At 44.3% G+C, this 14,922-nt stretch overlaps 1 protein-coding gene across 4 annotated transcripts in view; it reads left to right on the top strand.

Annotated features, from left to right (window-relative positions):
- The window catches only part of LOC129818736 (dual specificity tyrosine-phosphorylation-regulated kinase 1A-like), a 61,341-nt gene extending 46,809 nt beyond the window's left edge, over positions 1 to 14,532 (top strand). For 3 of the 4 annotated variants that reach the window (XM_055874927.1, XM_055874946.1, XM_055874918.1), the window contains 10 exons: positions 1,437 to 1,633; positions 2,459 to 2,578; positions 3,039 to 3,227; positions 3,741 to 3,888; positions 6,021 to 6,307; positions 9,120 to 9,266; positions 9,659 to 9,799; positions 9,911 to 10,214; positions 10,530 to 10,654; positions 10,876 to 14,532. In XM_055874927.1, the coding sequence (XP_055730902.1) occupies positions 1,437 to 1,633; positions 2,459 to 2,578; positions 3,039 to 3,227; positions 3,741 to 3,888; positions 6,021 to 6,307; positions 9,120 to 9,266; positions 9,659 to 9,799; positions 9,911 to 10,214; positions 10,530 to 10,654; positions 10,876 to 11,478 (2,261 nt within the window). In that variant the 3' untranslated portion in view covers positions 11,479 to 14,532. The remainder of the gene's footprint in view (positions 1 to 1,436; positions 1,634 to 2,458; positions 2,579 to 3,038; positions 3,228 to 3,740; positions 3,889 to 6,020; positions 6,308 to 9,119; positions 9,267 to 9,658; positions 9,800 to 9,910; positions 10,215 to 10,529; positions 10,655 to 10,875) is intronic. The other variant, XM_055874936.1, reaches the window with a different exon arrangement.
- The last annotated feature ends 390 nt before the right edge of the window (positions 14,533 to 14,922 follow it).

The raw sequence follows: 14,922 nt of genomic DNA, 5'->3' as shown, positions 1-14,922 counted from the left end.
GACGCAGCGGTTTCCCAGCCCTCAGTTTGATGAGGTGGTGGAGGGGAAGAGTAGGTAAAAGGCAGGCAGGTCTGAGTTCGGCTGATGCTCCCATCTTGATGCTGAGTCACTAGCCAGCAGACGACTCGGGCTGAGAGGGTCCACTCACTGAGAGCCTCCACAGCCCCCCTCCCCTCATCCCTCTTCTTTGATTTAACCAAGCATGATCAAAGGTTACCTCCTCCTCCTCTGGTAACCCTGACTAAAAAAGCTTAATGCACAAACCTTTCCACATGAGCCCTAGCTATGTTTAATTTCGCCGTGTAACTGACTGCTAATCATTCCATCATTCGACTTTTTGTTGGCAAATCTCTCCAGCTATTTGAGAGACCATCTGGAGTGTTAGTGAGAGCAACCTTGTGACAAAAGCATGGCTGTGTGGGCTGTGTCCTCTGGGTCCCTCCTGTTTGGGATGGAACCTGATCTGAGAGCGATAGAGCAAAGACTCCAGAGAGTCGCGCAGTGCTGTAGGACACATTAGACTCTGTCGTCATCATCATGTGCTGCTGCTTTTTTGTGATCTGATTTCATCCTGCATGTCACTGGCCAAGGAGCAACTCTCCGTGCAACAGGACAGAGAATGCCTCAGTTTATCTTTATAATTCAATTCGTGCCCATTTACTGTGATTTTAAGTTTGTGTGGTGTCTGGGTATGTTAGGATTTAATTTCAAAAGCTATCTTTAGAATATTTAGAATATTACCTGGAATATATAGTTTCCTTCAAAGGTCTCATATGCCATGAGTCCAGATGAGACTCAAGATGCTGTAGAAAACTAAAACTGTGCCATTATTAATTCACAGTTCAATGACATTTTAAATGCAATGGCAATGGTCAGCTAGCTATTTGGGACTTTGTACTTTTTTGCCCTGGAGCACTTTGCTTCAGAATTTCTTTAATCAGCTTTGGGGCTTTTGTAATAGTTTCCCCAATCATTTATTCACTTAATATCGGGTGAACAAGGGATGCTTTTTCCCCTTTTTTTTCTGGCCATCATGCAGGGATGTGATGAAGTATTGTGCAGGTATTACATCATCTCCTTGCCATGGTCCTTTTTGTAGTTTTTTTTCTTGTCGGTAGATTTATGGTGATGCTTGCTTTCGTGTATACATTTTGGGTCGTGTAGGATGCTGTTTTCCGAAATGGCTACAACTTTCTGAGAAATGGGAAGTCTGTTGATGGTAGCCTATGGAATAATCACTGGTAAAAGAATGATGGAAAAATACTTGCTCTAGTATACAAACACTGATTATTCCAAACACAATTACATAATTTCTTAAGTTGTATTATTTATTTAAAGGAACACCGTTGCAAGCGTTCACAATGAGATTACTGAGAATGGGGCCTTGTGAGGACCTATTGAATGTGTATCGATCAGAAGGTGTCCCTCTCTTTCAGGAGGAGAGACTTCAGCATGCAAACCTTCATCTGTCCGGCTTGCCCCCTCGTTTTCGTTCCACGCTGCTGGGCTTCAGATGGCTGCTCCCATGCCCCATTCGCACCAGCAGTACAGTGAGCGGCACCAGCAGACAACTGACCCGTCTGTGCCGGCTCTGCCCTACAGCGAGCAGGCGCAGCAGTCTATCGCCAGCCAGGTAGACACAAAACACACGGTCATTCACATGTACAATTACACGCACACTGATGCACACAATCATACTGACACACACACACACACACACACACACACACACACACACACACACACACACACACACACACACACACACACACACACACACACACACACACAAGCATGCACTCTTACTCACACACATTTACATAAATACACACACACAAACCAAAAACATCCCCTCGCACACAAAGTGGTGCTAACTCCAAGCCCTGTGGCCTGTGCCTGCCTTACACAACACCGCTTGCGGTTGGCCTTTCTGTTCCTAGGAAAGGGCACTTCTCAAAATGTATTCCAACCCTGCGTGAGGGGTTATTCTTACTGTACAGGGAACATCACGGCCTGCGTGTCCAGGACAGTGGACTAATAATAAACAGTGTGATTTTCCACTTGATTTTATTACTGGCGACAGTTACCAAAATATGCTGTGGGGGGGCTGTCAAACACGCCCATGACCTCAGTGTACAGTGGCTGCTGCCCACGTGTATGGGTCTCTGATATCAGGCCCTCATCAAAGCTCAAATGTAGGTCCACTCCACTGAGTTCCCTACGTGATAGTTTAATCCTACTGTATATTGCCCCCATGTGTGTGTCAATCCTCCCACTTCAGTATGGTGAACAAATTACATCATGAATAGCAACATTTGCCACATAAAAACAGATGCACTTGATGGTAGCTGAAGACGGGTGATCTAATGAATCGTTTTGATGAGATAGACAAGGTGAGTGTGTCTGTGTGTTTCTGAAAAGGTGATGTTCTCTGTGTTTGGTGCGTCTGTGTTTTAAGGTGACCCCTGATGTTGTCATGTTACAGAGGCGCATGCCCCAGTGCTTTCGCGACCCGTCCTCGGCTCCCCTGAGGAAGCTCTCTATTGACCTGATCAAAACCTACAAATGCATCAATGAGGTAAGTTCCACCACAATCCCTCCGCCACACACTACACCTGTACCTGGAACTCTCGTCGCTCAAGGCCGGGGGGGGACGGGCAGGGGGGGGGGGGCAGGGGCACACACACACACACACACACACACACACACACACACACACACACACACACACACACACACACACACACACACACACACACACACACACACACATACACAAAAGGTTGGATCACTACTCAGAATTGTTGTGATTTCATAACATTTTCGTGGACAACACAACTGGCAGGCCTGATGAAGGTAGAATCAGGCCTGCACTGAGCCACTTAAATATTTGAATGAAATAGTTACAAGATCCAATGCAATCTCCAACTTATACTGCACAGTGTTGGTTAGGGCCTACCTTTTTAGCAACCACCTCCAAGGCTCAGTGTGCAACCTACCTGATGGGTAATCTAGTAGGAACACTTTTTTGTCGGCAGGTATACTATGCAAAAAAGAAGCGGAGACACCAACAGGGCCAGGGTGACGACTCCAGTCACAAAAAGGAGAGGAAGGTCTTCAACGACGGCTACGATGACGACAACTACGACTACATCGTCAAGAATGGGGAGAAATGGATGGACCGCTACGAGATCGACTCCTTGATAGGCAAAGGCTCGTTTGGACAGGTGAGTCTCATGATGAAATGTATGTCAACCACCAGTGGAGCAGTTTCCATTTTGCAGAAGCTCACCTGGTATTGTTTCACCCACCACCACACCAGGTCTTTAATGGGCTAGACATGGTCATTAAGATTGACATTACATTTTATTTGTCACATGCTTCGTAAACAACCGGTGTAGACTAACAGTGAAATGCTTAATCGTATGTTTGATTTAAAAAACGATACATAAGTGTTTAACCATACCTCCACACTGTGTGAGCCTATCTGCTGAGTCAGCAGAAGTGTGTGTGTGTGTGTGTGTGTGTGTGTGTGTGTGTGTGTGTGTGTGTGTGTGTGTGTGTGTGTGTGTGTGTGTGTGTGTGTGTGTGTGTGTGTGTGTGTGTGTGTGTGTGTGTGTGTGTGAGAGACTGAAGAGGCTTTGATAAACCAGAACCCCACCCCCCTTGTTCAGTGCACGCATTTCCGCCCGCCTCATTGTGTTTACGATGATTTGTGTTTGGCTTCCCTCTCTCTCCAGGTTGTAAAAGCATATGACCGTGTTGAGCAGGAGTGGGTGGCAATTAAGATCATCAAGAACAAGAAGGCTTTTCTAAATCAAGCCCAGATTGAAGTGCGGCTCCTCGAGCTCATGAACAAACATGACACGGAGATGAAGTACTACATAGGTGAGGCCGGATTCCCCTTCTTTCTATACACCTTTCTCTCTCCCTCTTCTCTCGTTCATGCATTATTTACCTCCAGCCAAGAGATCATATTCATTAGGTGGTCAGGGCTCTAAAAAAAAAAAATCATTGCTAGCACTGATGATACCAAAGTATTCAGACCCCTTGACTTTTTCCGCATTTTGTTACGTTACAGCCTTATTCTAAAATGGATAAAAGTGTTTTCCCCCTCATCAATCTACACACAATATCAATAAAGGCAAAGCAAAAACAGGTTTTTATACATTTTTTCAAATTGATTAAAAAAAAACTGAAATATCACATTTACTTAAGTATTCAGACCCTTTACTCAGTACTTTGTTGAAACACCTTTGGCAGCGATTACAACCTCGAGTCTTCTTGGGTATGACGCTACAAGCTTGGCACACCTGTATTTGGGGAGTTTCTCACATTCTTCTCTGCAGATCCTTTCAAGCTCTGTCAGGTTGGATGGTGAGCGTTGCTGCACAGCTATTTTCAGGTCTCTCTAGAGATGTTAGATCGGGTTCAAGTCCGGGTTCTGGCTGGGACACTCAAGGACATTCAGAGACTTGTCCCAAAGCCACTCCTGCGATGTTTTTGCTGTGTGCTTAGGGTTGTTGTCCTGTTGGAAGGTGAATCGTTGCCCCAGTCTTAGGTCCTGAGCGCTCTGGAGCAGGTTTTCGTCAAGGATCTCTCTGTACTTTGCTCTATTCATCTTTCCCTCGAGCATGACTAGTCTCCCAGTCCTTGGCGCTGAAAAACATTCCGACAGCATGATGCTGCCACCACCATGCTTCACCGCAGGGATGGTGCCAGGTTTCCTCCAGACGTGACGCTTGGCATTCAGGCCAAAGAGTTTTCAATTTTGGTTTCTTCAGACCAGAGAATCTTGTTTCTCATGGTCTGTTAGTCTTTTAGGTGCCTTTTGGCAAACTCCAAGCGAGCTGCCATGTGCGTATTACGGAGGTGTGGCTTCCGTCTGGCCCCTCTACCATAAAGGCCTGATTTGGTGGAGTGCTGCAGAGATGGTTGTCCTTCTGGAATTTTTCCCCATCTCCACAGAGGAACTCTGGAGCTCTGTCAGCATGACCATCCGGTTCTTGGTCACCTCCCTGCCGAGGCCCTTCTCCCCCGATTGCTCAGTTTGGCCGGATGGCCAGCTCTAGGAAGAGTCTTGGTGGTTCCACACTTCTTCCATTTGTGAATTATAGAGTCCACTGTGTTCTTGGGGACCTTCAATGCTGCAGAAATGTTTTGGTATCCTTCCCCAGATCTGTGCCTCAACACAATCCTGTCTCGGAGCTCTGCGGACAATTCCCTAGATCTCGTGGCTTGGCTTTTGCTCTGACATGCACTGTCAACTGTGGAACCTTATATAGACAGGTGTGTACTTTTCCAAATCATGTCCAATCAATTGAATTTACCACAGGTGGACTCCAATGAAGTTGTAGAAACATCATGAAGATTATCAATTTGAAACAGGATGCACCTGAGATAAATTTTGAGTCTCATAGCCAAGGGTCTGAATAGTTAGGTAAATTAGGTATTTGTTTTTTATTTGTAATAAATTTGCAAAAATTAAACATGTTTTTGCTTTTTCATTATGGAGTTTGTGTGTAGATTGATGTGGGGAAGAAATCCTTAAATCTATTTTAGAATAAGAACAACATAACAAAACGTGGAAAAACTCGAGGGGTCTGAATAATTTACGAATGCACTGTACTTACACTTGACCTCTGTTCAACTTTGTGATGGACTATTTACCATAGAAATACCAGAAAGACCCCAAGGCATCTTGATGTCAGTGCGCCATCTACTTGATAGACACATTGCGGCATTTTTCGGGGGTGAAACCCCATTTGAAAGTGTGTTTTACTCCAGGATGAGGCATAATCTGTGTCCGGTAGGCCCATTCACATTAGCTAAGCCCATTCACATTAGCTAGTCAATGACAAGAGTATCCAATTGCCTTGTGTATGTTTAACATCACTAGTATTTCGTGCAAATCCACCACACCAACACATGCGCATTAGTATTTTTTTCTTCTCTCTTACTTTCTCTCTTTTTCTCTCCTTTCTCATATCTCCTCTCTCTCTCTCCCACTCTCCCTCCAGTTCACCTTAAGCGCCACTTCATGTTTCGGAGCCACCTGTGCTTGGTGTTTGAGATGCTCTCCTACAACCTGTACGACCTGCTGCGGAACACCAACTTCCGCGGCGTCTCGCTCAACCTCACACGCAAGTTTGCCCAGCAGATGTGCACGGCTCTATTGTTCCTGGCCACCCCCGAGCTCAGCATCATCCACTGTGACCTGAAGCCCGAGAACATCCTATTGTGTAACCCCAAGAGGAGCGCCATCAAGATCGTGGACTTTGGCAGCTCCTGTCAGCTGGGACAGAGGGTGGGTAAATGAGGATGTTGTTTTTTCTTGGTTCATGTGGTGAATTTTAGATCTGATAGGCCATAGAAAAAGTATTGGATTGAACTGTTGTGACTAGGGATGTACGATATATCTGTGAACATATCGGAATCGTCCGATATTAGCTAAAAATGCCAACATCGGGTATCGGCCCAATGTCTAGTTTCACCCTGATGTGCAAAAACGATGTCAAAGCTGACGTGCATACCTGTATAACGTAGGTACATGACGTAATGACGCCACGTAAATTTTTGCGCTACACGTGCAACACAGCATTCCTAACCTAGCCCACAATGTATGCTGTATGGATCGAGCAGTCAACAAGTCATTTGAAAGAGTAAGAACATTTCAGCGAGACAACTCAAAGGAGAAATCCATTAACGGCAAGATAATGGAGTTCATTGCCCATGACAATCAACCGTTCTCTGTCATGGGTGATGTTGGCTTTCGCCGACTGGTCGAGCACCGGTACACATGTTGCCCTACCGGAGTAGGCATACTATGAAACGCTGTTTGGGTCTTTGTGTGTGAAAAAATATACACTTGACGAGTCAAATAACACTATTTGACGAGTCAAATAAGCTTTTAATTTGACGTGTCAAATAACAGTTCTATTATAGAATGTCGTGTGTTTTGAATTTGCAGGTGCAAGCCAAGTGCCACCACTACTATCGGTAGCCCTGTCAAAGCTGTACAAAAAAGTCTGTAAACGAGCAAACACCGGCCACGAACGAGGTGTTTACAATACCGCGTTGGTAATAAAGCATTATTTGTTCGACCGCAACTTCTGGGGCTTCTGCCCAAAGCTAACGTTATAAGCAGCCAGCTACCTTCATCTGGCTAGTGAGTCTCGACCGGACCGTGTTATGTGTTGTGAAGCTAGCCACAATAAGGATTAGGCACAATAGTGGAATTTGTGGTTTGCCTTCAAAATAAAAATAACTCTTTGAAACTAATGCAGAAGTTTACAATTGGTGGAATCATGCCATATTTAGACTAGATAATGTTAAACAAGGTTGGAATGTGAAGCAATGAAATGGGGTATCAGTCTACTCTGTGACACCCACAGAACACAACTCTGAAGAGTTTACGCAAATGTTAGCAAATCTTATCGCGGGACTGTGACTGAAATCATCTCCCCAGTCAGCCTATTGTGTGTATTAACATTCATATAGCACTGTACAGCTTTACTTAAGGATTGGGGACCAATGAAATGGGGTATCAGTCTACTCAATACCCAAGATGTTTTTTCCCAACGTCCTCCTCAGAGTTATCAGACTCCAAAACATCCACTCAGTATTGTTTTTCCTCGGGAATAGTGTTTAATTCACATAGGTTGACAATAAAAGTGACTCAATTCACAGTTGTTTCAGAGTCCCGCAATAAGAGCTATGATGCTAATGTTCGCTCGGTGTCACTGAGTAGACTGATACCCCATGTCATTGATCCACAATCCATAGGTAAGGCTGTACAGTGAAATAAGTAGGCGCCCAATGCAATTCTAAAGTATAATACATCCAGTGTGATTTCAACAGATCTTTGTCAAATTAACAAATGATTGTCTTTTGTTTATTTTTTTATTTTTTATAACAACATTCCAACCTCGTTTAGCATGATCTATTCAATTATGGAATAATTATATTATTTGTATTAATTTGCATTACTGTCAATGACATACTTTTATTTTAATAAAAGGCTAACCGCAAAGTCCACTATTGTGGCTCACCACCATTAATCAAATAAGAACTGTCTTACAAATTAGGGTTATTTTAGATGATTACAGCTAGCTAACTATATAGCTAGGTAACTATAGCTTCTGAAAGAGGTTGTCGTTTTGCTATGTTTTTGGGGAAGAACATTGTTTGCATTCATGAGCTAGCTGGCTTTTTTTAATGACCAGCACTGTAGGTGCGCGAGACAACTTTACCAGCATCATAGCATACATATCGATGAATCGTTGTGACATATGAAATACGAGTGATTAGTGTAATCAACGTCTAATAACGACGTAAAAAATTAATGGACGCGTTAAATTATTATGTGATGTGCAGTCATATTCATGTCCTGATTGGTCATCAAGCTTATTTGACACGTGTGTGTGTGTAACCTTTATTTAACTAGGCAAGTCAGCTAAGAACAAATTCTTATTTACAATGACGGCCTACCCCGGCCAAACCCGGACGACGCTGGGCAAATTGTGCACCGCCTAATGGGACTGCCAATCACGGCCGGATGCGATACAGCCTGGATTCGAACCAGGGCCTGTAGTGACGTCTCTTGCACTAAGATGCAGTGCCTTAGACCGCAGCGTCCATGTGTGTGTGATAACTATTTAACTGTACTAGAATGCTTATAAGGCCGCAAAAAAAATGTATATCGGTAATCTGTTTTTTTTGGCAAGGAAAATAGCGGATATCGGTATCTGCCAAAAATGTAATATCGGTGCATCACTAGTTGTGACCCACTATGGATTCTGTATTTAATGGATTCATTTATTATTGGATAGATGGATTGGTAGAGTATGATGTGGAAAGAAAATTAACAAATGTTTTTCATTCATATTTGTGTGGAAAAGGTTGCACATTACATGGCCTACCCTACACATATGATGACATAAGTACCAAATTGTAGCTACCCGTGATCCTCTTCTAACCTTGAGGGAACAACCACTGTAGCTAACAAACTTTATTTCTGCTGAAAACCTGCCGTCTGTCTGTCTTTATAGTTGACCTCCTACAAAAGGAGAACATAAATGCAATGCCCTAACAGCCGTGACCCCTTTCTTTCCACTCAGATCTACCAGTACATCCAGAGTCGGTTCTACCGATCCCCAGAGGTGTTGCTGGGCATGCCTTACGACCTGGCCATTGACATGTGGTCCCTGGGCTGCATCCTGGTGGAGATGCACACCGGAGAGCCCCTCTTTAGTGGGGCCAACGAGGTAGGACTTATGGAATGAAATGATGCAGTCATTATTTGGGATGATATAACTCGTCAGATTATGCTGTCCTGCGACATTATTGTGCTCATGAGAGATTTTCAGTTTTTGCCTTCATGAAGATGGCAGGCATAGGCAGTGAGAACCTTATAATGACCAACAGAGGGAGCTGTGGTGCTTTTGAATTTTTTAGTAGTAGACATGACTCAACTTTTCACCTATTTGAGTTGTTTTATTTTTGATAAATGTTATGTTATTTCTACGTTTTATCAATATTTGAATATTTAAAAAAAGATCAAGGTTTTTAAACTCTGAGGAACAGGCAATTTAAAACTCAGTTACAGTGCCCGAGAGGTTAAGATGTCGTTCTCAATTATGTCTTCCTGATTTTTCAGATTGATCAAATGAACAAAATAGTGGAAGTGCTGGGCGTCCCTCCCAATTACATATTGGACCAGGCCCCCAAGGCCAGGAAGTTCTTCGAGAAAATGTCTGACAGTACGTGGGGTGCAAAGAAGACCAAAGATGGCAAAAGGGTGAGTTCAACAAATCACTCTGTCAATTATGTTGTGTTGTGATGTCATAACTCTCCTTTGCAATAGTATGCATCCTCCTAAAGTTTCTGCTCTGTGTGTGTGTGTGCGCAGTATAAGCCGCCGGGTACGCGGAAGCTGCACAGCATTCTGGGTGTGGAGGCGGGGGGTCCTGGGGGGCGGCGGGCAGGCGAGTCTGGCCACGCAGTAGCCGATTACTTGAAGTTCAAGGACCTAATCCTGCGGATGCTGGACTACGACCCCAAGAGCCGCATCCAGCCCTACTACGCTTTGCAGCACAGCTTCTTCAAGAAGACGGCAGATGAGGGGACCAATACGAGCAGCAGTGTGTCCACCAGCCCAGCACTGGAGCAGTCCCAGTCCTCGGGAACCACCTCCAGCACCTCCTCCAGCTCAGGTAGGGAGAACACTGCAGCCGCGCCGCTGCTAGGAGAAGTGGGTGTTCACTTTGAAGCTTTAGCATGATGTTAGACCCGTGTCTCTGTCCAATCCTGGGGGAACCCCAGGGTGTTCACTTTGTTTGTTCTAGCCCAGCACACTGGGAATCCCTCAGGAATGGATTTCAAACCCTGGATCAGACATGATGAAATGATAGCAATGAACTAACAGCTCAGGTACAGTAGTGCAGCGCCATCAGGCAGAATGGAACTGTCTCAAAAGTTCAACATTAAAATTGAATGTCAACATGCTTCTGTTTGTCTCTTTCCTGCAGGAGGGTCATCTGGCACAAGCACCAGTGGGCGGGCGCGCTCGGACCCCACGCATCAGCTCCGGCACAGCGGAGGTCACTTCAGCGCCTCCGTGCAGGTCATGGACTGCGAAAATCTCTGCCCACAGGCAAGTCACACAAACACACACACACTATTGCTCCTGGACAACTTAGTCTATAACCCAGGTTGACAACCTTTACATCAACTCCCATTTGAGCTAGATGAGCCCCATAGCCACAGGGGAAGTCTTGGGTTCTCTCAACATATGTGTGTTTATTCAGACAGAGTTAAATGACCTCTTATCAGTTGTTAGTTACTCAACCTGACTGTGTTGCTGTTGTGCGTTAGGCGAGGCAGCCGTTCCCTCCCCCTGTGGGCTGGGCTGGTGGCGAAGGGGTGCAGACTGTGACGGTGGAGACCCATCCCGTCCAGGAGACCACCTTCCACGTGCCTCCCCAGGCGCCCAAAGCCATCCACCCTTTGGCCCCCGGCAACATCTCCTCCACCCACCATCACCATCACCACGGACACCATCACCATGGACACCATCACCCTCATGGACAGCAGGGCCTGCCAGCACGGCCCCGGCCCCGCCTCTACCGCTCCCCCACCAACAGCGCCTCCACGGAGAACTCCATGGAGGTGGTGCACGGCCACCTGTCCATGACCTCCCTGTCTTCCTCCGCCTCCTCCTCCTCCACATCTTCCTCCTCCACCGGGGCCCAGGGCAACCAGGCCTACCAGTTGCGCCCGCTCCCCACCAACGCAGCCTTGGACTTTGGTAGGAATGGGAGCATGACCATGGGACTGGGTGCCTTCTCCAACCCCAGACAAGAGACTGGAATGGCGGGCCACCCCACCTACCCCATGGGCATGAGACAGGGCATAGACAGGGAGGAGTCGCCCATGGCGGGAGTCTGTGTACAGCAGAGTTCTGTCGCCAGTTCATGACTAAACTGAGAATGTTTTTTTTTTTTCTATTTGTATTTTTTTAGGTGGTGTTTTTTTCAACAAAAAAGTGCATAGAGATCAAAAAGCTGCTTAAAATTAGAGGGGCGATTATCACTGACCCGCTACCACAGTGCAGAGCCCACCATCTCTCCAACTACTCTTCCCCATGCCACCCTTGGGTTTCTCTATTCACTTTGGTTTTCAAATGGGATTTTTGGATCTACCATTTTCAGTGTTCACAGGGAATTACAGATTTTTACTACAAACTGTCTCGCATAGCATACTTCACAACAGTACTGAAACACCCATACATTTCACATTCACCTCTCACTTGACTGCATGGTTTGCATTATTCCTTGTTATTGTCAGCTGAGAGCTTAGAAGTATGTGGTTAGAAAATTACGTGACCCTCTTTTGCCAACGGCTATTTAGTAAAGAAATTGCTACAGTACCATAACACTTCCAGCAACTCCTATCCACACATTTGCCTTTTTTCCCCTGTCTTCGGCAAGAATTATTTTCTCTTTTGTACTTTTTGTTCTCATTTGAATTTCTCTGTTCTGTTGTGCAATTCCACCTGTGAGTTGTGAGACCTGTAGAGTTGCAGAGGAATGAAGCATTATGCAGGGAGGTTCCTTCTCGCTGGGTTTGTCCGTGTCACCCTTTCTCTGTTTGAGATGGGTGCCGATGCGAACTGTGGGCCGGCGCTCTCTAGCCGAGGTCAGCACGTGTGCAGCTGGGCAGCAGAGAGCTGGGAGGCCCCAGAGCAGTGAAGCTGGGCCCTGACCAGGTCCCTGGAACAGGACCATACTGACGAGATCTACTGAGGAGCAGCAGCCAGGGCCGGGTCCTGCTCAAAACTAAAGTACAGATGTCCGGGCAGTAGCAGTTTTTTGAGATAACCCTTTGGCCTTATGATTTTTTTGACTCTGAAATGAGGGTGGAGGAAAGAAGCTGGACATTATCGTTTAAATAAGAAACTAGCTTTCCTGTATTTTTGAAGTATGGATAAAAACAAAAAAAATCTTTACAAATTTAAAATAGGAAGAAAAGGTGTTTTTGAGAATGCTAATTTAAGAGGCCTTTAACTAAAATGTATGACTTGCGAGGCCCAGTGATTGCAGGGCCTTGCAAGTTCACAGTAGTGTTTTTGCAAGATGGATGGAATTAGCTACGACTGTGTCCCTTCCTGCTTTTTACTTGCTTTTCTTTGCTTTGTTTCTTCAGCATGTGGTTCCTCCAACAGAGCTTCTGCACAAATGTCTTCGGTTCTTGAAAATGAAAACATGCAGAATTTTATGTGACTGATTTTTTTTTGTCTCACAATTATGCTGTGAATTTTACAAAGATTTATTTTCCCTTTTGATAATTTATTGTACCAAAGCTGTTTTTTATAGCACATAGATGTCTGTAACAAATAATGTAGCAGTTCTGCACTTTGACACAAGGTGTATCAATACCTTTTTTAAATGTCAGTAAAAATGGCTGTATCTATTGCTTTAGCAAAACTGGAACTGTTGTTGAACTCAATACATTTACTGTTAGCTGTATCCTCGACAGAATTGGTTGTAAGGTTCTCAAAAAAAGACAAAAACACAAAAACAAATCTCTCATTGGTATAACTTTTTTTCCCGTTATCAATGACTTGAGGGACAATAGATGCCAACGCTGGTTGCTACTCTGCGGGTTCCGGAGTATCAGTATGGTGGCTATGAGTCGAGGCAAGTCCTTGTATTCATGAGTCGAGAGGAAAAAAATGTAAATAACAGTGCATTAATCCTTCAATTTGTGACCTGGGATTTAGAGGCTGTTTCAAACATGCCTATCTATCTGGGTAAAGCTGCCTTAAAATGACTTTTGGCAGTCTTCACGGCAGTGGCTAAAATGGTACCGCTTTTCCCCCCTCAATTTTGAAGCAACCCTATTTGACCTAGCTAGCAGAGGCACTGTACACATCCACATGTTTAGATGGTTTTGGAGATGGGGTACTGCTCTAATTAGCTCAAATTCATGTGTTTGACTGAAGCTCTCACCATGGGTGTTAAATCCAAAAGGAAACTAGTAGGGATGGATGGAGTGAGAAGTGAGCCCTGTCTGCTGGAGCGTCATACTCCAGTCTCCTCGTGTGATGCCAGAGGATACGAGAGAACTGGCCAATGTTTTGTACCAGTTGCAAATGGAAAGGGGCGGCAACAGCTAGAGGAAAGGTGTCCATGACAACACAGGCTTCAGGTGTTTACTTTTCAACCCCATTTTAATAGTTGAAATAGAATTTATGTATATATTTATATTTTTTTAATAAAGGAAGTTTAGAACTCACTACTTTTTTCCTAATGGTATTTTGAGTACATTTAAGTCAATGTGGAGACCATGCAGTGGAAGTTATTCTGTGATATTAGTCAATGGGTAACAGTGCTTCCAGGCCAAAGTAGTTGACAATGCCAGTACAAATGCAAAACTTGTAGGGTTTAAATTTAAACAGGACAATAGATATGCATACCTTAAATATTATAGACAGGGTATAGTGTGTGGGTGTATGTCTACGAACCTGAATGACAGCTGTGTTTTAATATATAACAAATACATAAGAAATGATGTACGTATTACAGGAACTAATTTAAGTTACATTAAAATTGGCATAAGCTGCAACCGTGGGTCCATTTGAAGTCAGGCTACTGATACATGTGTGTGAAAGCCATGATCGTCACCATATAACCAGTCAACAAACATCCAACGTTTACTCCCAAGTGTTCAGTATAATTTCTGCTCTGCTCCCTGTGTCATTCAAATAAAAGCTTTGTCCTACTTGCCACCCTTTATTTTCTGTCCCCCAGTCTGGTTTTGAGTGATTGACAACATAGTTTGGTTACAGGACATCTGACGTGCACTGTTAAGATTAAACGGCATGGGGAAAGTACCTGTGTCCACAGATTGTAAGATCTAGTCAATACTTGCTGTGTATATGATGTTACAAAAAGATACAAAATGGACAAGCCCTTTGTATTATATTCAAGCGGTCTTATGTATGATATAAAAAAAGTTCATTAACTTGTACTGAGTCTGTTCTTTTTGTTTCCTTTTCACTGGGTAACAGGACTAACGCCCACCCAAGCATTTTAACTAGTCTAGTTCCCATCATGACAATTTTATGCTTCAGTAATGAATGCAATATTAAAAATACCCAAATCCAAGTATGTTATGTCCAAATCTGAAAGTATCAAAAATCTATTGTGAAGCTCAACAAAGTCACTTTTAGATTATTTTGAACATGCTAAAGATGCTAGTATCAGGCCCATGACTTGCATGGGATATGTGCCACAAATGCGAAAACGTTAGCATATGGAAACTGCGCCAGGGAAACTATTAGTTGGTTACAGCGAGCAAATACGACCATCACTATCAATCATAGTTAACAAGTTTTTAATGTAATTCCGCCATTGCCAC

Source organism: Salvelinus fontinalis, chromosome 2, assembly GCF_029448725.1.
Source record: "Salvelinus fontinalis isolate EN_2023a chromosome 2, ASM2944872v1, whole genome shotgun sequence".
NCBI classification, from domain to species: Eukaryota; Metazoa; Chordata; class Actinopteri; order Salmoniformes; family Salmonidae; genus Salvelinus; species Salvelinus fontinalis.
Note: the sequence above shows the minus strand (reverse complement) of the source record. Positions and strands in the feature narration are given on the sequence as shown.